This window comes from Mugil cephalus, chromosome 21, assembly GCF_022458985.1.
Source record: "Mugil cephalus isolate CIBA_MC_2020 chromosome 21, CIBA_Mcephalus_1.1, whole genome shotgun sequence".
Lineage (NCBI taxonomy): Eukaryota > Metazoa > Chordata > Actinopteri > Mugiliformes > Mugilidae > Mugil > Mugil cephalus.
The window spans coordinates 14,976,923-14,998,870 of record NC_061790.1 but is presented as its reverse complement, the minus strand read 5'-3'; the positions used below and the strand labels follow the sequence as shown (position 1 = coordinate 14,998,870).

The 21,948-nt window shown below is 42.5% G+C and overlaps 1 protein-coding gene across 2 annotated transcripts in view; it reads right to left on the bottom strand.

Annotated features, from left to right (window-relative positions):
* Positions 1–18,125, bottom strand: part of LOC124998824 (pleckstrin homology domain interacting protein) — a 34,650-nt gene extending 16,525 nt beyond the window's left edge. Inside the window, exons 1-18 of one of the 2 annotated variants that reach the window (XM_047573399.1) lie at positions 17,827–18,125; positions 17,654–17,712; positions 17,539–17,568; positions 17,328–17,387; positions 14,304–14,454; positions 13,973–14,071; positions 13,599–13,759; positions 9,865–10,086; positions 8,832–8,932; positions 8,449–8,519; positions 7,981–8,081; positions 7,613–7,653; positions 6,974–7,072; positions 5,814–5,970; positions 4,855–4,989; positions 2,182–2,310; positions 1,854–2,079; positions 1,101–1,223 (exon numbers count right to left, since the gene is read on the bottom strand). In XM_047573399.1, the coding sequence (XP_047429355.1) occupies positions 1,101–1,223; positions 1,854–2,079; positions 2,182–2,310; positions 4,855–4,989; positions 5,814–5,970; positions 6,974–7,072; positions 7,613–7,653; positions 7,981–8,081; positions 8,449–8,519; positions 8,832–8,932; positions 9,865–10,086; positions 13,599–13,759; positions 13,973–14,071; positions 14,304–14,454; positions 17,328–17,387; positions 17,539–17,568; positions 17,654–17,712; positions 17,827–17,866 (2,005 nt within the window). In that variant the 5' untranslated portion in view covers positions 17,867–18,125. The remainder of the gene's footprint in view (positions 1–1,100; positions 1,224–1,853; positions 2,080–2,181; positions 2,311–4,854; positions 4,990–5,813; positions 5,971–6,973; positions 7,073–7,612; positions 7,654–7,980; positions 8,082–8,448; positions 8,520–8,831; positions 8,933–9,864; positions 10,087–13,598; positions 13,760–13,972; positions 14,072–14,303; positions 14,455–17,327; positions 17,388–17,538; positions 17,569–17,653; positions 17,713–17,826) is intronic. The other variant, XM_047573400.1, reaches the window with a different exon arrangement.
* Positions 18,126–21,948: the final 3,823 nt, after the last annotated feature.

Sequence of the window (21,948 nt, the reverse complement as noted above, 5' to 3'; positions counted from 1 at the left end):
TAAGGCATCAGTTAAAAATATATATTTCATTTTTTTTTTTCATCAGAAGGTATTTTTCTTCCTTTTTAACTGAAGCCTTCAACATGAGGTCACTTAACATTGTGCAAGCAGGGGACACAGATAATTTAGATGTTCTGTTCTCAGCACTTAATGGAAAGCAGTCTATGTCCCAAACACACTTCCTGTATTCTGGGAAACATGGTTCTCTGAATCCACCAGAATTTTCTGTGTCACGTAAAACACTGGCACAAATGTAACTGTGCATGTTTATTTTATTTTATATGCATGTTGTGTAGGTCTCCCTTGTGTCTACAAAACAGTTCTGGTGAATCTGAGAATGGACATGGGCGTTCTGAGGGTGTCCTGTGGTGTCTGGCTTCAGATTTTATTTTTCATGTTTACTGAGTTGTTCCTAAACAGTTTTTGTGTGTGTATGTGTCTGTGTCAGGCTGCCTCCTGCTGGGGGTGTCATTGCTATGGGGTGGGGGTGTCTGGTCTGGTCTAGGTGGGTGGTACATGTCTAAGTAACATCCACATGAATGCCACGTCCAGAAGTTTCCCAGCAGAACATTCAATTGTCACAAGATGGTCAATGTTATTTACTTCCGTCAGTGGTGATAATATTGTGGCTGATCTGTGTATATCTAACATACTATATGTAACTATAAGTATACATGAACTCCCAACTATAGGGTTGAAAGTAATTATTGTGATCATGATAAATATGTAATGCATACAAAATGTAATGCATATCTAGATTAAAATAATATCTGCATACCTCTCAGCTTCCATTTGAAACTGCTTCATTTGCAAGTTAATTTGGTCCAGTAGAGAAAACAAATGCATTCCTGTCCTGCACTAAATCCCCCTTCATGACTGTTCTAATGATCAGTTCATGTTCAAACAGCATTCATGTATGACCATATTAGAGGATGTAGTTTGTGCAACATGCAAGCACCATTAGCTCTTAACTGCTTTAAATGGTGCATTAACACACATGAAAACAAACGCTAAAAATAATGTGCGTGTCCACAATGAACCACAATAAACAGATGCACACACTTCAGTAGTACAGCTTTAACGTCCTGCCTCGCTCCTACCTCTGCTGGACCTGGTGTCATTTGCGCCCAGTCTTTGGTCCTGTTCCTGCTGCAGCCTCTGAATCATGGTATCCAGAGGACTGGAGCCGTCCACTGCCTGCTCACTCACCACCTGGTTTAGGCCTGACACGGGGATGGAGCAAAAAACGAATCGCAGATTTAAAATGTGAAAGAGAAAATTAAATGAAGCTTAAATCCAAGCAGTAATGTAGTCCTAAAGAATGGCACCATTGTTTCGTGATATGAGTGGAAGCATTTCTGTACAACCCAAATATAACAATTAAATAAGACACAGAGGCAACAGCTTATTCCCATAATTCAGTCATACTGCCTCACAAGAAACTCCTCTTTCCCCCCTGGACTCCTTCACCTTTCTTTGCCGTGCTCTACAAACCGCTTTCATTAACTACTGACTGTTTCTGTTTATATCCCTGCCAACATTTTACAACAGCCTTATTAATTTATTTTAATTGCCATTGCTAGCGTAGTTTCAATGAAAGGCTCACATTAAGCACATCTGAGGACAGATAATATTATCATCAGGCTACGAGAGCAGAATGATCAGCTTGACAAAAGTGTCTTTGATTAGCTGGCAGATGGGCTGTGATGAGACAGAAGACGACAGCATCACCTCCAGACAGTGATCTGATGTGAGGGGTGCGAGCAGATGCGAGTGGAGTGGAACTACAACTCGGTGTGCGCCCTCGGGCCTCGAACAAAGCAAACTTGAAGGGCCGATGTTAGCCTCTGTACCTGAGGACGTGACCCCCATCTGAGGAATCAACTGCTCGTCCCTGCAGCCCTCCCTGCCAGGCACCAGCCGCTGGTATCTGGGGGGGTGCGGGTTCCCGTCCACGTCCACCAGGAAGGGAGGGGGCATCAGGTGGGGCGCCTGCTGAGTCTGCTCGTCCAGCACGTAATTGTTGGCATCCCGGATCAGTGGCCGGTAGTCGGTATGGAAGAACATCTGGTCTGCTATCTGAAGCAGGTTTAAAGTTGAGAGGACATATGTTATTCCTAATAACATTCAATTAGTTGTTGGGTACGTGTGTGAATATTAAACACCAGCCTGTTGTTTTACCTTGTCATACTTGCTGCTAGAACCGAAGCCAAAGATGAGCAGGTGTCCGTGGGAATCGGTGGCTGCGAAGTGCTGCCCATCAGGACTACATTTGCAGTCGAACAGTGCTCCGTGTCCTTGACCCTCAATCTGTCCAGGGAAAGACAAGGATATAGGAGCACACTGTAAATCATAACAGTACTCTGCCAGGGGGAAATTCCACTGAACTGCAGCAGCTGAATGGAATGCACCTTCAACTGTCTTGTCTACCAGCCTGGGAGGAGCACATACAAGCAATAACGTACAAGAATAACAAAATCAGTTACAGCGCACCCGCAGCCAGTTCATGAAAAATGGCATCGACCACTGCCCGACTGAGTGCTACCTGTAGAAACTGAAACTGAAGATTGGAGAGACAAAATCCTAACCGCTCTCACCGTCTGCCAGCTGCTCCTTTGGGTTACATCTGTGGATATTCCTTCACTCCACTCAAGCACAGAGGATACAGTACAATCTCCTCTGTCAAAATATTTGATACAGATGTTTTTTTAACAGAGTGTGAATTCATGCTGCTGAAGGGTTAAACCATAGGTCTTCAACACACACACACGCACACGTATATATATAGACACACACACACACACACACACACACACACACACACACACACGAATATATTTTAATATTCCCTCACAAGTCTAATTTCTTTAAATACACATTAACATGTAATGGAGGCAGAAGACGTTATCTTTCAGTCAGCACTTCACTCATTCAGCGAGCTGTCTCAACAGCGCACCGTTTCACACAGAGCGCCACACTAGCCCAGACCTGTCAATCTAAGCCTCCTGTACGCAGTAGGCCCCGCCTCTATCGCTGCTGAGCCAATCACCAGGCTGCATATTACACTCTGAATGTCAGGTTCCCCGCAATTGACCGAGAGCCTATTCAGTCCCCAGGTGGAATCTCAGAGGCATGCTGCAATATTAGCAGTATTAGTTAGCGCTGAGAGGCTAACAGTGCACCTTGCTCCAATCAGCCAACTACTGAGGCCAATCGGTTTGTCACTAGAACAAAAAAATATAAATAAAAATATATATATATATTTTTTGAACCTGTGTATTATTTGAATAGCTTTATATTGAATGCAAAATGATAAATAGCACTAGGCCAAGTTTAATATAGAACACATATAGTAGGTAGGGGGTCCCTACTTAATATCCCCATCAGTTTGGGGTCCTTGGCCTGAAAAACACTGAAGACTCCTGGGCTAGACTCTAGCCCTTCATCAACATGAACATACTCTAGCTCTCTGTTAAAGCAGAACCACTGATTAAAAAGGTTTTGCAGCATGCTTTGCAAAGCCAGAGGTTAAACAGACCTTGTTGCATACATGGACGGTAAACCGCTGGGTACAAGATACAGTAAGTAACCTATGTCATGAAGATAAACTATAAAAATAGACGCCACCATCTCAGAATGCTCCTCCAGCCCTGAGGCTGGTATTTGCAACCACATGTTTTGTTTGTCTTTACAAATGATGCTTTGTTTTCTGAACAATTTATCAATGGCATTAGCAAAACACTTTAGGATCACCCAGGATCATTATTTTTTTTTTACCCAACTTCAGTGTGAAATAAATGGTGAATGTATTTCAGATCTTTTAAACTGATGTCCTTGATTTATGGGCTAATGGTCCTTTGTGTATTAAAACTACAATTTATGTGAATTTTGAACTCAAGTTTGACTTCAAAATCTCTGTCACAGATCAAATCACGATGCGTCCTAAAGGTTTTCCTCAAATCTGTTTAGCCCTCTCTGTTATGTCCATTAGGTTCTGTTGACTAATGTTAGCTAGCATGGCTCATAGTGTGGTGGCTCACAAGCTTAGTCACAGGGACAAGAGTTAAATTACTCTGCTGTGCATGGTTCACTAATATTAGCCACCCCTTTATGGATCATGCAGTACAAACAGAATTACTATACTGCTGTCTAGTTGTCCTAAACTCTACATTTTGTCATTCTATTATGCAGTAATTGCCTCACAGTAGGTTTCAAACTGATACTTGGGCCTTTCCAAATGTACACACACTTTGTGTTGTTAAACAACACCATTCACTTATTTGGCCAAATGACCCACTCACTTAGTGACTCACATGTTCTGTGAGATGGTCATTGATACCACCTCGGTTACCATGGCAACAAAAGCAGGAAATACAACAATGATCATCACCTTAGAGGAATGTGCCGAGTGAGATTTTACTCGGTGCTAAACTCTATACTAAATACATTAAATGGCAGAAAATACAGGAACGGAGGAGAAAAGAAAGCAAACTGAGAAAGTGAAAGCAAAGAACGAGGGGACCAAAGTAGTGGGTGGAAGGGAAAGAATGCCAAACAGAGGGAGGCAGTGGGAGATCAACAGGAAAGGAATGTATTCTGGGAAAGCAGCAAATACTCAAGAAATATTCCCAATGAAAAAGAACATCTATGCAACCCAGAGAAACTCCATTTTAAAATGTTTTGTGTCTTTTCATAGTTCCTCTAAGTAGATTTGTCCTCTTCACATAAGAGAGGGACTACTATCAGGATGTGAACACTGATGGCTTCTGTGTAAATGACAACAAAAGAGAACACAATGATTCAAAAGCACTGATACGAAGAGACAAGGAGGTGTACGACGGACAAGTGTCTCACCATGTTGAAGTAAGAGCGGATCTTCACTCCTCTGGCCAGATCCCACACAATGCAATTCCCATCATGCCCCGCTGAGAAAAGGATTCTCGGATCGAAGGGATGCGGCTCCAGAACGAACACCTCATCCTCGTGACCCTGTCAACGCACAACATCGACATCTACATTCAGACGCTTCAGAAATAATAAAAGAGGACAGACAAAAAAAGTGGTGCTTGTTTCTTAATCCATTGTACCTCTTCATTTACATAGTTTAGCCCTTTAACAGTGTGACAGTGTGCTGACCCAGAAGAAGCAACACAAAGTCGTATCAATTTTTTTGCCAATGTCTGCATTTGCATTTGGGTTTATAAACAGTGTTTTCCAGACAGCTATGTCCCATATGTATTGAGACATCTTCAGGGTGCAGACTCTGTGCAGTAGCAGCTAGAAGCAACCGTAAATTAAATCAGAGGAAAAACAAGACAAAACACTCCACAGCAATGTTAGTGGCACTGTCAGACTATGAACTGAACAACAGCAGGCTGAGATGCTCACACCAACTACAACATGACAGAGTTAATCAGGTACAATGTTTCCCTTCCAAACGACACACGCACACACAAGAGCAGAAATTATTAAATTAAAAAAAGGACTGATCTTTATGTCTAATTATAAAAGATTATTATAGCCATGAAATAATGCATGTGTAATTATTATGAACAGACTTAAAGAAATGGCTGGAATTTTGTTCAACGGTGGTGGTAAATGAAAAGCTACGTCCTCCGGGGACCATGATGCCTGTACCAAATGCATTGGCCATCAATCTAACACACACATTCCAGCCTGGGCCAAAGTGGCAACAAATCAACAGTCATCTGAGATGTTAAGAGGGTCAAGCGCAAGCAGATGAAATACAATGTAAAAACCCTGTTTTTACATTGTATTTCATCTGTGTTTCTCATTGTTTAGTCGCTACGTACCATCAGGACATGGACCAGATTCCCGGTAGTGGAGTTCCACACCTTCAGCGTCAGATTGTTGGCTGCTGTTATCACCGTGCCGTCATGGCGATCCCATGCTACCATGGTAACCTTCAATTTGGTCACCTTGTCTTCCAGCGGAGGAGGGTTGTATTTCCTTTGGGAGAAGATGCTGTCATTTAGACTCGATACAGTCCTTTTGATGTACTTAACATAAAAATATTAAATACATGAACAGTAGGGCTTCATATGAGCAACAATTTGTATGGTATGGGTCATGATACTGGGTTCAATATATCGTGATATACTCAATAGTGATATTTTCATATTCCTCAAATACACTTCAATGTTATTTAGGCTTATTTTAAATGATTAAAAGGACAATAACAATTAATGCCTATTTTTCTTTCTAATCTAATAATCAGCTACAAGAGTAATCAATATCCATTCTGTCCATTCTCGCTAATAAAAGTATTCTATTGTGCTCAGTATTTTTTGAACACCATTATTGTGGAGCTAGAGCAGTTCGACAGTTAAACTCCAGATAATTATTCACAGCCACAGCTGTTACTGTTTACGTATGTAAACTGAAAAGCACCAAATCAAACTTTTTGTGAAATTCCTTCACCTGACTTTTTGCATTTCTAGTCAGTCTCCTAACAAAAAAATAGTAATAATCTCTAGTAACTTAAAACATATGAGCTTGAATGCCTGAACAAACCAATAATAGACTTTTTATTGTTAATAAGGCTGATTTTCTTTTTAGTTCTTCTCATTGCTGCACAGGGTTTGTTTGTGTTCATTCAGGCAATAAAGACGTGTCAGTATTATTTATACCCACTCTATCTGTGAAGCTATGCGCCGTCCCAGAGATAATCAATGAGTATGTCACATTTTATGCCACAAGTGTGAAAGTGCTCTCTTTGCTTTAAGTCAATTATTTATGTGCTGCACTCTAGGCAGCACTAGGTCACCACAGTCTAAATAAACAAACGAAAAAGCCCTTAAATTTCAACAATTAACATTTTTATGCAAAACTGAATTATTTTCAACGGGGATTCATCATATATCACATTTTTTTTAGAAGTTAACCTGACAACACACCGCTAAGGATCATACCAGCTCACAGGTCTGAGCTCTGATGGAAAGGCCACACATACCCTGGTAATTTGGTCTGCATGTCCAGCAGAATGCTCCTCCAGCCCTGAGGCTGCAGCTGCCAGATTCGAGCGGTACCGTCCCTGCTGCCGCTCACAAACCTACAACACACACACCCCACAGGTTTGGGAACAAAGATTTATGCAAGTGAGCTGTAGTTCATCTTTCTGCAGTACGCTGGTTCCCACCGCGTCCTCAACATGCACTCATTTTATGTACGCCTCCATCTCCACCACCCTTTCTCCTTGCAAAGACAGTCTTCCTTCCTCTCTGCTTAGATTACAGCAACCCGGGGGAATTACAGCTGAGCTTGTTTTTCTGCTAACTCCATCTAGGCACACACAGCTTAACACTCAAAGTGCACAACATGTGCAAGCATAAGCGTGTGTGTGTGAGAGAGAATGTGTATTACAGCCTGTATTAGACGGTAAGTAAAGGTGGTGTTTCTGCTGACACCATCAAGTCACATTACAGCACCCCGAGGTTCCATAAAAACGAACAGTGGTGCACATACAAAAACGAACTACGCCAGCTACTGTGTAGCTCAGACATGCGTGCGCGCACACACACACACACACACACACACACACACACACACACACACACACACACACACATGTTAGCACAAATTGCCAACTTACCTGTCACTGCAATGTGAAAATTGGATGCTGTCAACTTTGTCCTGGGTGAGAAAAAAAAGGGAGACATGTCAACAAGAGGCAGTTCGCTCAGTCTGTCTGCAAAATCAATGATTTTATTGTGTGTTCGCAATAAATTAGGTTTAAAATTTTCAATTGCAGTTGCACTTGTCAAGGAAAACAATTCTCTCCATGACAAGAACAACAATCCCCAAACTGATGTTGATTCTCCTTTAAATTCACCTGAACAATGAAATCTTTAGAAGAAAAGTGGACAAGTTGTTTAAAAAGATTTCTCTTGAGAATCCTCCACATTAATGTAATACAGTTTTTTGTAAAAAAAAAAAAAAAGGGGCTTCATTGTGACTCACTGTGTGGGACTCAAGCTCAGAAATCTTCTCAGGTTGGCCCGACCCAAAGTAGTACACCCTGATGATGTGATCCGTGCTTCCTGTGGCGAGGAACATTCCACCTGCACACGCGTAAAAGATTAAACACTTGAGCAGCCGTTTTTTCAAATGTATCAACAAAATATGCAACAGTTTATATAACCAGGGGTCTGACTGATATTTTGAGGCGTAAACTTTTTCCAACTTTTAAGACACTTACGATGATGTTCAAGGTCAATAACGTCTCATATCAGAAAAACGCCTTGAAAAACTGAAGCGCACTTATTCCTCATTAACTGAATATCAGCTGCCGTACTTGAGGACGGCTGTCTGCTGTGCCAGCTCTTCAGCTAATCTCGGCTAATTGTGCGTAATTTTTTTCTTGTTCTGTTGCCGTTCCCCCTCCTGAGGGCTCAAAGCATGCGTGAAAATCAAAGGAGCTGCGTTCACCTGCGCTGAAGGAGGAGCAGATCATCTGGACGCCAGGTCTGGAGCGCTCTGTGAATTTACTCGGCCTCTGACTGCACACACACACACAAGAACAGAAACGTATGGAAATCATTTATTCTATATGTTTAAATAAAGACTCAATATCTGCACAGCCATGAAATAACAAACACTCAAATCCAAATCCATGTGTAATTATTATTAACGGTCTTAAAGAAGCTCCCGGAAGTGCTAAGGCTGTAAATCCACGCTGTCAACACACAGCAATTAACTAAGAAACACAAAATAATAAGGACATGGTCGCAAAATCCTTGATGCAAAAAGTGTGAAGAGCACATGTGCAGGTGAGACCGTGTGCGTGCCGAGTGTGTGTTTGTGCTTCTCACCCAAACTTGAGCGTGCGTGCATCCCACTGCCAGAAGCAGATGGTGCCATCGGCTCCGGTGGAGGACAGGTAGCGCTTGGAGCCGCAACAGAGAGGAGAAAACTGCAAATGCAACCAATTACGGGTTACTGCTAAATATAGTGTGGAAAGGGCAACTTGAGTTCAGCAAAAAATAAAGGAGAATTAATGCGAGCCCTCACTGTGGGATAAAGAAACGATCATCGTATTTTATCTCGATCAGTGCTTTTCATTTCACTTGTCAGCGGTCATAATGCAATGGCTTTACAAAGGCACACCACGACCAAGCACCCCCACCCCTCACAGCAGTGACACTCCTTGATGGCAGCACCTATACCCAGCAGAATGCAGCCTGGCATAGGCACACACACACAAAAATGCTTTAGGAACAAATTTAAAGAACATGAAGAACAGCTCCGATCATGTATCAATGGGATGATCCACAGAGGACCCTCCCCTCAACCCACAGAACCGAAAGGCCCCCACTAAGTGCTTTCTGCTGCCAGACACAACAGGATAAATATTAAATATATTCAAGTTACGGTTATATAATAAGTTTGGACTTAAAATGCAGACTCTCTGCTCTAATTTGACATCTAAATGAGAGGAAAGCTGTAATAATGGCAACCAGTCTTTAAACACTATTTGAGGGTCTCAAATGAATTTGACTCAGAAGCTGTTTCCATCCAAACACAGAAGTCAGGATGTTCATATTACAAATACACCTTATTATCCTACTAATACCTACTAATACTATTTATAACCCATAAATGATCCACACTGTTGATCTGGCAATCAGTCAAGCAAGTTTGTCACAATCTAAGTATCTTTTTTCCCAAAACACTGACAAATAAGCAACATGCAAGTCAACACTCTTGTAGTTCGGTGTCCTGCTTGTATGAAGTCACTACAAAGTACCGTTACAGAAGTGCAGACACATTACATTAGGGACCTAGCACAGTGGCAAACATTCTAAATAATGTCAGTGCCTTTCATCCCTCCCACAGTCCTCGTACCTGTAGTGAAGTGATGGAGGCCGCGTGTCCCTCCAGGACAGCCAGAGGAGCGCAGGTCTGTAAGCACCACACTCTGATGGTCTTGTCACAGGACCCAGCAGCAATCATGGTGTTCTCGTAGCTGACGGCCATGTCGGAAATCTCAGCAGCGTGGCCGCGCAGGGTCGCCAGCAGACGCCCGTCGTCTGTTCCCCAGATTTTCACCAGACAATCGTCTGAGCCCTGGGAAAGTTTGCGAGAAAGACAGAAAGCCTGAGTGGAGACTGGTATTTGAGACTGTCTGAGAAGCAGCATGTCTGCTTCTGGGCAACATTGCTGGTAAGAGAAATTGGACATGTCAAGTTCAAAAGTACTTTTAAAATATATCCAGGCACAGTGCAGCTCTACACTGTCAGCAGACTGACAGGACTGGAAGACAAACAAGAGGAAATGAAAGCTTTCCAATGTAAAAATAGGTTGATGATTAATTTGCATTGTGGCTAACACTGACAATGAACATTTAAAAAGTGGAGGTGCATTTACCAGCATCTTACTGAGCTGATTATTAGCGGCATATGGAAAAGGACTGGAGTGGACCTAACGCAGACAGCCTTGCCAGTTCAGTAGGTACACCACTGAAAACTAAAACATTTTAATATTGGACTAAATCCTCCTAATGTTCAGCTTACGTTAAAACTGTGTCGGATTGTCGGTAATTTATAGTTAACAACCTAACTTTTCTAGCTAGCTCTATAACGTTAAGCTAGCTCACGTTGCTTACGTCAACTGAAGTCGTTTCTGAGATTTAAAAGAATTTTAAATCTCCATGGTCTAAAAAGTCAAGAGAACAAATATCACATTTTAAACAGATTTCTAGTAAACAACACAAGTAGCTTGGTACACTGGTAGTGTACCTAAAGAACCGGCTAGTGAGTTTATGTACAGCAGTACCAAGCAACAAGAGGCAAATCCTTTTCTGATCACATTTGAAATTGTGCCATGAATTTGTCCATTAAAAAAATAAATAAAGTAGAAGTCAACAAACTGCCACTTTTTATACTTTACATTTCAGAACTAAACCTCAATCAACACAACCGTCACCATGGTACATTTCAAACACAATCTTCAGCAGCTCTGTGTCGCATGGAGAGACGGAAAGTTATGATGGCGTCACTTATGCATCTTTGGATGTATTATCTTCTGATTAAATTTTTAAAATCTTATGTGTAATTTGTGGCACATGAATTTGAACAAGATCCAGATTAATTCTCCATCTGTACTAACCAAAATAAAGTCCTGTGCCGGTGCACTGGGTGCGGTGTGGTTTCTTTCCTCTCCATAACAGTAAGCCTTGCCAAATAAACAGGTAGACTGCTACTGTGATGTGAGTATGTCTGACACTATGTCTGACTGTGTTTGATTCAGAACATGCACTTGCAATAACCCCAAAAGGAAAACTCTTAATACATTAAGTATTGATTTGTTTTCCTTCTTTTACTTTGCAACATTATCTACTGCATGAACTCTGCATGTCTGTACATTTAAATGATGATTAAATGTAATCTTTGAGCTATTACCTTCATTTGATTATTCAAAATGCCGAAGCTGCAGTGTGCAGGTAAACATTTAAAAAGAGCAGAAACAATCCAAAGGACTACCTATCCAGATTCACAAAAAGATTTTTCCCACCACTGTGAAACAGGTTGGTCTGCACTCTGTGTACTCTCCACTCCAGCTGGAACCAACAGAACTGCGCTGAAGGAAATAGAGCAATCTCTGACTGGAGACGAACACGAGTGTGTTGGCTGAGGCTTCCCAAAGACACCGGGAGATGTCTCATTTTGATAAAGGAGTTTATAGCAAAACAGCAATTTTAGAGAGGATGTGTTCTCGCGACATAAAACAATAAATTCATAGAAGGGAACAAAAGGCAAAGCATCATAAAAAGGATCATTATTAAATAATAACCTAATCAGCAAAGCCTTTTAAGAAATTGCCAGCCTGGAAGCAGCTCATTCAACATCCCTTCGTCTGAAAAGACCTCAATCAAGACATAAAAACCACCATTGGGGACCAAACTGAGAATTCTTGGCAGTGATCCAGCTCGTTGGGGGTTAAAATGTTTGCGATTCACCATGGCGCCAGATCCATCTGTGCCTTGATTAAGACCTCAGAATATTTCTTAAAACCAACAGGTAACCATCATTAAGACGCAACAACACACGGTGACATGATCAGATATGTTTTTCAGACCAGCAACTCAATCGCATAATGGTTTTTGAGACCAGCACCGATGATCATATCTGACTAGAATGACATCCTTTTTATCTGCCAAGTATTTCAAACGATTTAGATTTATGTGAGACCTCCTTTGAATAAATTGCAATCGCTCCACGGCTGATAGAATAGTCTGACTGAAGCTGTTTTTTAGTGCAGCCTGATCAAAAACAGAGAGCGTTCCATGATTTAAAAAAAGCTCAAGGACAAATTATGGCTGCGAAAATACGGACGTAGAACCGAAGCAAAGACCAGTGCTGCTGCTCCAGGTTTGGAAACATTTGATACAAAGTTTCTTTCCGACTATAGATGTTAAGTACAGTCACGTGGTCAAATAATCCATATCAACGTGTATTAAGTTGTCCTCTCCAATGGTCATGATAATGAGCTACTTTCCATTTCTACAGCTATATTATACAAATCAATACTGCCAGTCAATTGTTAAAGTAAACATACATGAGCATGTGCTCGCTGAACGCAGCCATCACGCTGAACGCACAGGCTGCACGATACCATCAATCAATCTGGCCGCAACTGCAGCAAGTAAAAAAGACCGAGATCCAAAAATAAGAAAATATATAAATAAAAGGGGAGGGAGAAAAAAAAAACGAGCAGAGAGAAGAAGAAAAAAAAAAACAGGGAGAAGGAGAAAGTGAGGGAGACCAAGAATGAATTTTAATTCTGGCACTTAGCCAGCGCCTCAGAGGAAACATTTTCTCCAGTTATGATGAGAAATAGCGAGAAGAGGGGGAGAAGAGAGCAGGGAGGGAGGGATGGAGAGAAAGGAACAAAGGAGGGGCAGCGCAGGATGAGGAGGGGGGGAGAGAGAAAAAAAAAAGAAAGAGAGAGAGATAACAGGAAAAGAGAGAAAGAGGGACTCAATCTGACCCCCCTCCCGCTCAGCAGCCAGCCATTTTTAGTGATTTAAGAAGTGAAAGCTGAAAATGGTGTATAGCAGCAGGCAGTGTTTGACTCGAGGATCCGAGCAGAAGGACGGCAACATTAAATCAACATTGTCTCATTGTTCATTTAATATTCAACACATTAACAGATGCTGGAAGTCTACCGATGACTGCGAGGACTAACAGCACATGGGCATCCAGAGGGCAAAGATCAACTTCCTTCCTCTGAGAGTAAAACAACAACAATCCCTTGTTCCCCCTCTTTAAAACACGACTTTTCACCGGCAAGTCGTGTGAATTTTCTCTCCTACAGGTCACAGCTGTGAATCACTGTATATGACACAAGCATCCCACTACAGTAAGGTAAACAGTAATTACCTCCTACCAGAACACATGCAGATGGCTCATGAGCTAAAGACGCCTTGTAACAATCAAACACGGGAGAGATGACTCTAGACAGACGACCGCATCGCTGAACCCAGGCACCGCTACACACGGAGAGGCATCGCAAGCTGGGAGATGTATCCCGGCTGAGGTTAACACAAACGCGCGCGTATACACAAACGGCAGCCTTACGGTGAAGATGCGTCGCCCCGTCCTGTCGAAGGTCACGCAGTACACGGACGACAGGTGTCCCAGGATCCTCTTGTGCATCTTCATGTGCTGGTACACGGCCGTGGGCACCAGCTGGCGGAGGCGGTAGGAGCCGTTCAGTCGACGGCCGTGGCTCGTCTCCACTGGACGTCCAGGCGACATAAGGAAGGAAGGACGTCATCATACACACCGATTAAAGCCCTGATACACTGAAATATGTTGGTCTGCCGCTGAGTGCGCAGAAATACGCTGTAATTCTGAGGCAAATCAATAATAACACCACTGTCAAGCAAAGACAAAAAAAGGCTGAATTTATATCATTATTATTTTTTCTTTTACAGAGTTCAAATGTTTACCAATGTTTGGTGGGCTCCCGTAAATAATAGGCGGCTCCGGTGGTCGTCCACAGTGCAGCGCAGCCAACGCCGAGCCCTTCCACACAACATGCTTGCAGCCTGGAAGAAGTCAAACGCAGTGCGGACGCATAAATATTCACGGCGGAGAAAAGCAATTAGAAAATGCACTTATCTGTATGCTTGCATTCACTCTGTATTTGCAAAAAGACACAAACGAATGAATTCACGCATGGTATGTGAGTCTACACATCCGTGCAGTGAGTGGGTGGGCGTGTTTCCACGTGGCTACACTAAAGTAACTCGTATGCACATGCACCGTCCGTCCACTCACTCTTGGTGGTGCGCAGGAGATTCTGCCTGCCGGCCCCCAGAAGGCTGGTAAGTCCAGGAACGCTGGCAGGGACCTCCTTCTCCAGCAGTGGACAAACTATGGAGCAGACCTGCAGCAGGTGGTCTGGAGTGATGTGCCTGTAGAGCTTCACCTAAAAACAAGCATGCGCTCAGATAAGTTTTGGCTGATAAAGGGCCAACAAAACACCAGTCACGAGGAGCAGGGTGGAACAGTCAAAAGGGAAAGTGAAAGAGAAGTGTTTGGCAAGATTAGGAGCTCTGCATTTAGTTATTTTCCTGCGCCGACCCTGACAAATGTGGAAAATGACAAATCTGAATTGAGCTGAGGTCGAAAAAAATAAATAAATTAGATAGGTCTTCGTGGCAAAACAGGATCCAGAAAACGAAAAGATAGAAATGAATAAATGTGTATTTTCAAACTTATAAGCGAACACAAGTGAAAAACAAGGTCACTACCAAAAACGCGTGTTTGTTTACTTGGGGAGAATTTCAAAAGTAAAGGTGCCCTCTAAAATCTGTATGAAAAAAAATAAAACATTCCCTAAGGATTTCAATAGAAATACACTGAGCAAGGTTAATACACAAAATAATGTATTACATTTATTCCCAAACCGCAAACATCACTGCATCAAGTAGGAACGCAGATGAAAACACTATTACATATTTATATGACAAAATGAAAAAATTATACACTGTGCAGAGACATGAATGATGAAATTCAATTTAAATGGATGCAGTCCACGGCAGCATCTCACAACAGCAGAGACCAGGGGGGGCGTGGCATGCAACATAAGCATGAAGCAGGATGAAACCCACACTGTTGTGTCTTTGATTCCACTGACACATGGCGACACTCCTGCATGCCCTACTTCTGAAGAAACACACACGGCTGAATGACTGGAATAGCACACCATCGTACGCCACAGGATGAGAAAGAGTGGGGGGAAAAAAACTGCAGGATGCGGCCTCCTGTTTATTTCAGGAGGAGGGGCCGTTTCTAAATGTGTTCATTTAAAACTGACGTGCAGCAATCACCTCGGCTTCATCTGATTTAAATATCTGAACGGGGTCAGATGAGCCTGAAATTAAACAATTATTCCACACACACATTTTCTCCATTTGTTCATCTGACACTCATTCTCTGTCTCTGTGACACACACACACACACACACACACAATTAATGACCCCTTAATTGCTCTCAGCATCCTTGCTGGTGCAGAGACGTGATCAGTATTTCTAAGCACACATCAGCGCACGAGCAGGTACCACCAACACACACTGGCAACACTAACTGAGTGCAATAACAATTTGCTCCATTTTCCTGCATCTGAGTGCAACCGATGCCACTCCCCCTCCCACAGCACCAGAAAGCACATGGCTCTACACACTACTGAATCTTGTATTATTATCATGATTGTTATTATCACCTTGCTTTGCGACACGCTGCACAAAAGCCTCACACAGATTCATCTGAATAAACAGGAGACGCCATGTTGGATTTTTCTCCTCATTAATGGTAACAATCGAAGATTAATAAACTGGTGTGCAAATGTATTTACGTTGTAATGAAGCCGAGTTTCTTTATTTTCACTCTGAGATACATCTCCGCCTCCGCCTGATCACCATTTCACGTGCCAGACGAAAACAGCCACGCGCCTAATTAATCCGCCTGAATTAATTAGCCGCAATTAATACTGTTAATTATTACGATATGACCGAAGTCAGCGTCGGTTCGTCGCCGCTGCCCAGCCCCGGTTGTGTGGCAGCGCGGATATGTGAGTCGACAAATGGAGTCCGAGAAGGATCCCCGTGCCTTCAAAGTCCCTGATTCCATTTGGTCTGATAATTAAAACCCCCCCGCAATTTTTTTTTTTTTTTTTTTTAAACACGGGAAATTATGCACAATAGACAGGAGGTAGGCTGAACGGCCGGGGATGGGAGGAGGAGGAGGAGGAGGAGGAACGGAGAGCCCAGCGAGCCAAGCAGGAAGAGAGAAAAAAAACACACAGGCGGGCAGAGACGCTGTCAATAATTTCTTAAACGTATAGATTTACAATTTCTCCGAGCTGCACTTCATGCGGTCTGCTCGGTTGTCAATCCGTCTGTTGTGGTTTTTTATTTTATTTTTTTGGATATGCCAAGGAAATTATGCAAACGAAGAGCTCTCTGGATTAAACAGGCTATAGGCCATTATTATTATTATTTTTATATATTAAAATAAAACTCATAAAATAGCTTTTAAATAACCGGGTGCGCGCTTACGGCAGTCTGGCTAAGAAATAAATGTGTGACCGATGGTGAATTCTTTCCACGCCCCCCATGCGTAAAAAAACGGCGCTTTCAGGCGAGCCCCGTTTGTTTACGTGACAATTAGCACTCCAATTAATATTATAGCATATCAGCTCAACGTTACCTCTCATCTCCACGCGAACTGATCTCCCTCTTCCACGCGAGCTGGCACCACCAGTCCTCTACAACTCCAAAAATGACTCCAACAACAAGCCGGCAGCAGCCGAGCCCCAGCTGGGAGCAGTAACTCCGGCTTTACTCAATACACTGTTTATATTCTCCTCCAAAAAAAGTCCTGCTTTCTAACTCTTGCCCCCTGTGTGTTTTCAACCCATGCACACAAATTGTGGTTCTTGCAGGACAAGAGCGCCTCCATCTCTCTCTGGCTTATGGCGCAGGGAGTCCCTCCTCCGGATCCTGGCGCTCCTACACCACAACACTCATGACGTATCAGCATTTCACACACACATTTTTCCCCCAACAACTGTTCAAACCTTTTGGACATGCATGGCACCGAACTCGCACGCCACGGCGCACGGGAGGTTGGGACCCGACCCATTTGGTGCCCCCCAAAAACGGCCGCGAACCCGCGGCCAACTCGCCCTGCAAAGTCCTTTTCGGTTTTTTCCCTGCCACCTGATTTAAAAATTGCGGGAAATTCAATTTTTATTTTGCTCTCTAAAAACTTTTTCCTCAGTTATAGAGCTCCCTTACCAAATTTTCGTACGTCCCGGGGTGTTCCTGCCCCGTCCAGTCCAGCCTTCTGGGCAGCAGCTGGGGTGGAAAAACAGTGTCGACCGTGATCATCCAGTTCATAAATGTACCGAGGGATTTTTTAAAACAGTAAATGGTAAATCAGAGTAAAGGCTACATCACAAAGTACAGTGCAGAGAGAAGCATCTCTCTCGTACTGCTGACTGCTTACCTCCTTCTCCTCCACCTCCCTTATCAGGGTCTGAAAATAGCATAAAAATACAAAATTACACCTCGTGACGATTTCGGACATATCAGAAATTATCCTAAAATGCAAAAACACCAACCTCGGCTGCTTTCTGACACGGTCCAGCTTCTAGAAATCGGGCTATTAGGAAGTACAGTTCTGGTATGGTTGGAGGGGGAGAAGAGGACGGGAGCTGCGTTAGAAGAGGGCACCGAGGAAATTGTGGGGATATTACAAACACCGTGACACATTTTCCCGATCTCCTTTACTCACCAGAAGTCAACTGCGCGATGTGTGTACTGTCTGAAGCCATTTTGGTGTTGTTTGCCAGGGCAGCGCCAGAGCCTGTGTGCTGGGTCTAGGTGGCTGCCCTGTAGCTGTCACTGTTTATCCACCAGGAAGAGGCTGCCTCCATTCAGCTCGGCTCACACCGAGTCCCGGCAGCGTCGAAAACTCCTCCGCGAAGCGGCAAGTAGTGCGCGCTGTGATGTTTACCCCTCAAAACGTCGTCTTCCCCTCTCAAAGACCGAGCTGCTAACGTGTTACTGCATTGACTGTCACTCGGGGTGAATTTCAATCGCTGTCGGTACGCTGTAGGGGCAATTTCGTCTAAATCCCCCTCCCCCTCCCCCGAAAAAGCGCAAGCCCTTTGCGGAAGGGGAAGAGGGTTGTGTGTCTTACGCACGCCACTGTCGAGGGGAGGTAGAAATGGCAGCCTGCTAAAGGGGAGGAGGACACATTGCTGCAGAATTACTTTGTAGCTAGACGACATTTAGTGCGTTATATTAATTACAGTGGCACACCGTCTTAGTTCAAAATTAATTTCGGATGAACAAAACGTGATTCCTGTGATATTTTTTCAGTATTTGTAGCTGCGGGTGTAGAATATAGCTCTCGTGTTTGAGAGGGATTTACAGCCGATCTAACCGTTCCAGCTAGGTTTTAGTAAATGTTACAGCTAACTAGCTGGCTGCGTTCATTCAGTCACTGCTCTGTGGTCGTTCCTCTGTTGTAATTGTGTAACAAGACGTTTAGCTTAACACACCCACTCTCACTGGGAGCCGTTTGGTGGGGAAGTCGTCCATTTCTCTTCCAAATAGTGCCAGGCAGTAAAATGGGGGAAGGGTTGGAGGAGAACGGGAATGCGGCTTAATGAATGAGTCCCCGAGAGTTAGGGCAATCTAATGGCAATGGACACACTGATGCGAGATGAAGGAGATTATCAAGGAAATACATGACAGCCCACTTCCTCTGTCATCACTAAGGCAGCTGTAGATCTACATAAAATAAAAAAATAAATAAAAAAAATGGAAGACGTTGTTTTGGGGTTTTTTGAGAGTAAATTTATAATTTTATTTAACAGCAAATAGCCCCTAGTCTTTTCCTTTTCCATTTCTGTAAACTGTTTAATTTTATGTGAAGTTAGACTTCAAGGAAATCACAAGTAATGATAAAAATGTCCAAGGTAATCACTTTATCTTTTTTTGCATTATTTCTGGAGCAGTACATTTTTGATCGAAAACAAAACAAACAAAAATCTCCAAAGTGGGCCTACTACTGAGATTTGATACAGGAAGTGCACAACCGTGAATTCAAAGTGTGAGAGATTTGCACACTATGAGGAAGTAAGGTGTCTTTTACACACTACTCACGAGGTATATCTTGAAATTGTTCTCACATATTTCACACATTATCTTTTTTCTTTTGTCCTTCACTTTGTTACAAATGAAGTACGGCTGCATATGCAGGCTACTTACATCTACCTAAGTAAGCAATTACTTGAGCAGTTTACCCCTGTATATAATGCATACTGGAGCCTTTATCAATTACTGTATCTAACTTGGTTATTTAAAATATAATCATTCTTCTGTTCATATTATAATTTAAATTACCAACTGAGACTTCGGTAAACCAATAATTTAGTTTCTGCAAATATGTCAATTATATATAAGTCTAAAAATAAAATATCAATTGGCTTTACTACTGCCTTAATGTAGTTTGAATAATTTATTTCCTGGGAAATGTTAACCCACGAGGGACCGCAATTAACCATTTTACTCATTTAAATGGAGCAATTTCATCATATGAAAAATACCTCACGAGGTGTTGTTAATCAAATGGATGTGTAATATCTTAAAGGCATATTATGTCTGAGGTGACACTTGTTTTATGTGGTGGTTACCACGCAGCAAGGAAGGACCTTCATGCGGGGGTCAGTGTGCGTGCTAGGTAAATTGCTCAATCTAAATTGGCCGAAGGTGTGAGTGTAAATGGTCGTTTGTGTTTGCTCTGCCGTAGACTGGTGGACTGTCCAGGGTGTAACCCCCGCCTCTCGTCGAATGCCAAGGGACACGCTGCAGCCCCCCTTGACCCTTAGTTATAAATAATTAATGGACTGATGAATTAGTTTTTTTTTTCTGAGGGAATAGAACAGCTACACAATCTATTTTTCTGTCAGAAGTCTTCTGGTAGGTAGGTGCACTCTTTACTCTGGGAGGAAGCACAAGTTTTATTTTAGTTTTCCCACATCCTCTTATGTCCACTAATAGAACTTCATGCATTCATTTTCTATAACCGCTTGTCCTCTATGGGGTCACAGGGGCTTTCATTGGGCTAGAGGCGGGATACACACAGTACAGGTCGCCAATCCATTGCAGGGCTAATACAGAGAGACAGACAACCACACAATCCCAATTTCGGATCTCAAGTTAACCCAAAAAGCATGTCTTTGGATGGTGGGAGGAAGCTAGAGGAAGCTAGAGAAAACCCATGCAGACAGAGTCTGGGTTTGATGGATTTGAACCCAGACCCAGACCCAGACCCACCACCTACTTCGCTGCCCTGTGCACATCATATGAGTTTGAATTGGCATATTATTTACTTGAACCTTGGTGATTCCTTATATCAATAAGCATGGTCCACTACAGAAATTGAACTAAAACTATTCCACATAATAAGAGCAAGTTTGAGATTTTAGGCCTAGTCAACCCCCTTTTACCTGTTGTGCTGGCTGACATGGCCACAAGGAGGCAACCTCACCCTGTGCCACGCAGCAGAACACGCAGCTGTAGAGGACTCAAAGCATATTGATGAGAAATGTAATCAGTTAGTTTCCTCCATTACAAATGAGAATGAATTGGTTAGTAGTGAACACGTAGAGGACAAAAACACTTTCTTTTGGGTGTACTTTAAGTTTACCTTGACCAACACACACAGTTAACCAGAAGATACCACACCATTTTTTTTGGTAACCTGTAACATTTAACTCTCCTGAGACCCAAGCATTTGTTTGGAGTGAATCTTAATTTCTTTAAAGTATTTAAGTATTTAAGTATTTGGGATTAGTAAGACTTAAGAAGTGTAAAAAAAATAAAAATAAGCATCACCGGAAGTAATTTTTGAAAATAAAGTAAAATAAAATAAAATATATATATATATTTATATGTGAGCACGGATTATGTCACTGTATACTACAATTTTAGTCCTCAGTGTGTAACAAAGATATTAATATTTAATATATATAAAAAAAACAGAATTGGAAATGATGAAATCCTAGTCCTCATACGAGTACTTGTGAATTGGTTAAATTTGCATGTCATATCAAGCTATGCGTAAATACACAAGTGTACTGACCCTTCACAGGTGTCTCCTTACGAGGACAACAGGTCTAAATAAAGAATACAGAATAAGCTGCCACAAACCTAAAGCATAATGTCCCCATACGAGGACGCTGGGTCATAGGAGGCTCAATCACCCTCATTTTCATTCATGCTGATTTAGTTTTTAGCTTAAATAAATCCACATCACTCTACCTCTTTCCCTCTGTGCCGAGCACACACAAAAAGCCACAGTTCCAAGCCAAGGTCATGATTAGGAATTTGTATAGACTTGTGTAAGTTATAGCTTGTGCAGTCACAGAGTTTTAATTGATATTTTTCAAATATTTATATTTCATTGTGATAAGATTCTTGTAGCTATGAGGTAGCACAGAAATTTAAATATCAGTAGGGTAACTTTGCGGTATTGCTTGGGGGTTATAAGGTCAAATATTCCTGGGGAATAATTTCTCTCCCACAACAAATCATTTAAAGCAATGTCCGCAAGGATTCAGCTCCAACACGCCTTCTGTTGAGGAGCAATGCTTGTCGTTGACAGACGCTCTCGGTGATGCATTTTAATTAGTCTCGTCAGTATCTATGGTATTCGGACTCCATCATCACTCCACACCTCTACATGCTAAAAAAAACAAACACAAAATTGGAATTGGCCATTGGTCCACCAGTGTGAGTGGCAGCTCGTGCCATAATGAAGTGACCATACAGCTTCACAAGTCCCACCACCCTGGCAAATGCTGACCTTTCACTTCCTGACACAGCAGTTGTATTTAACACTGCC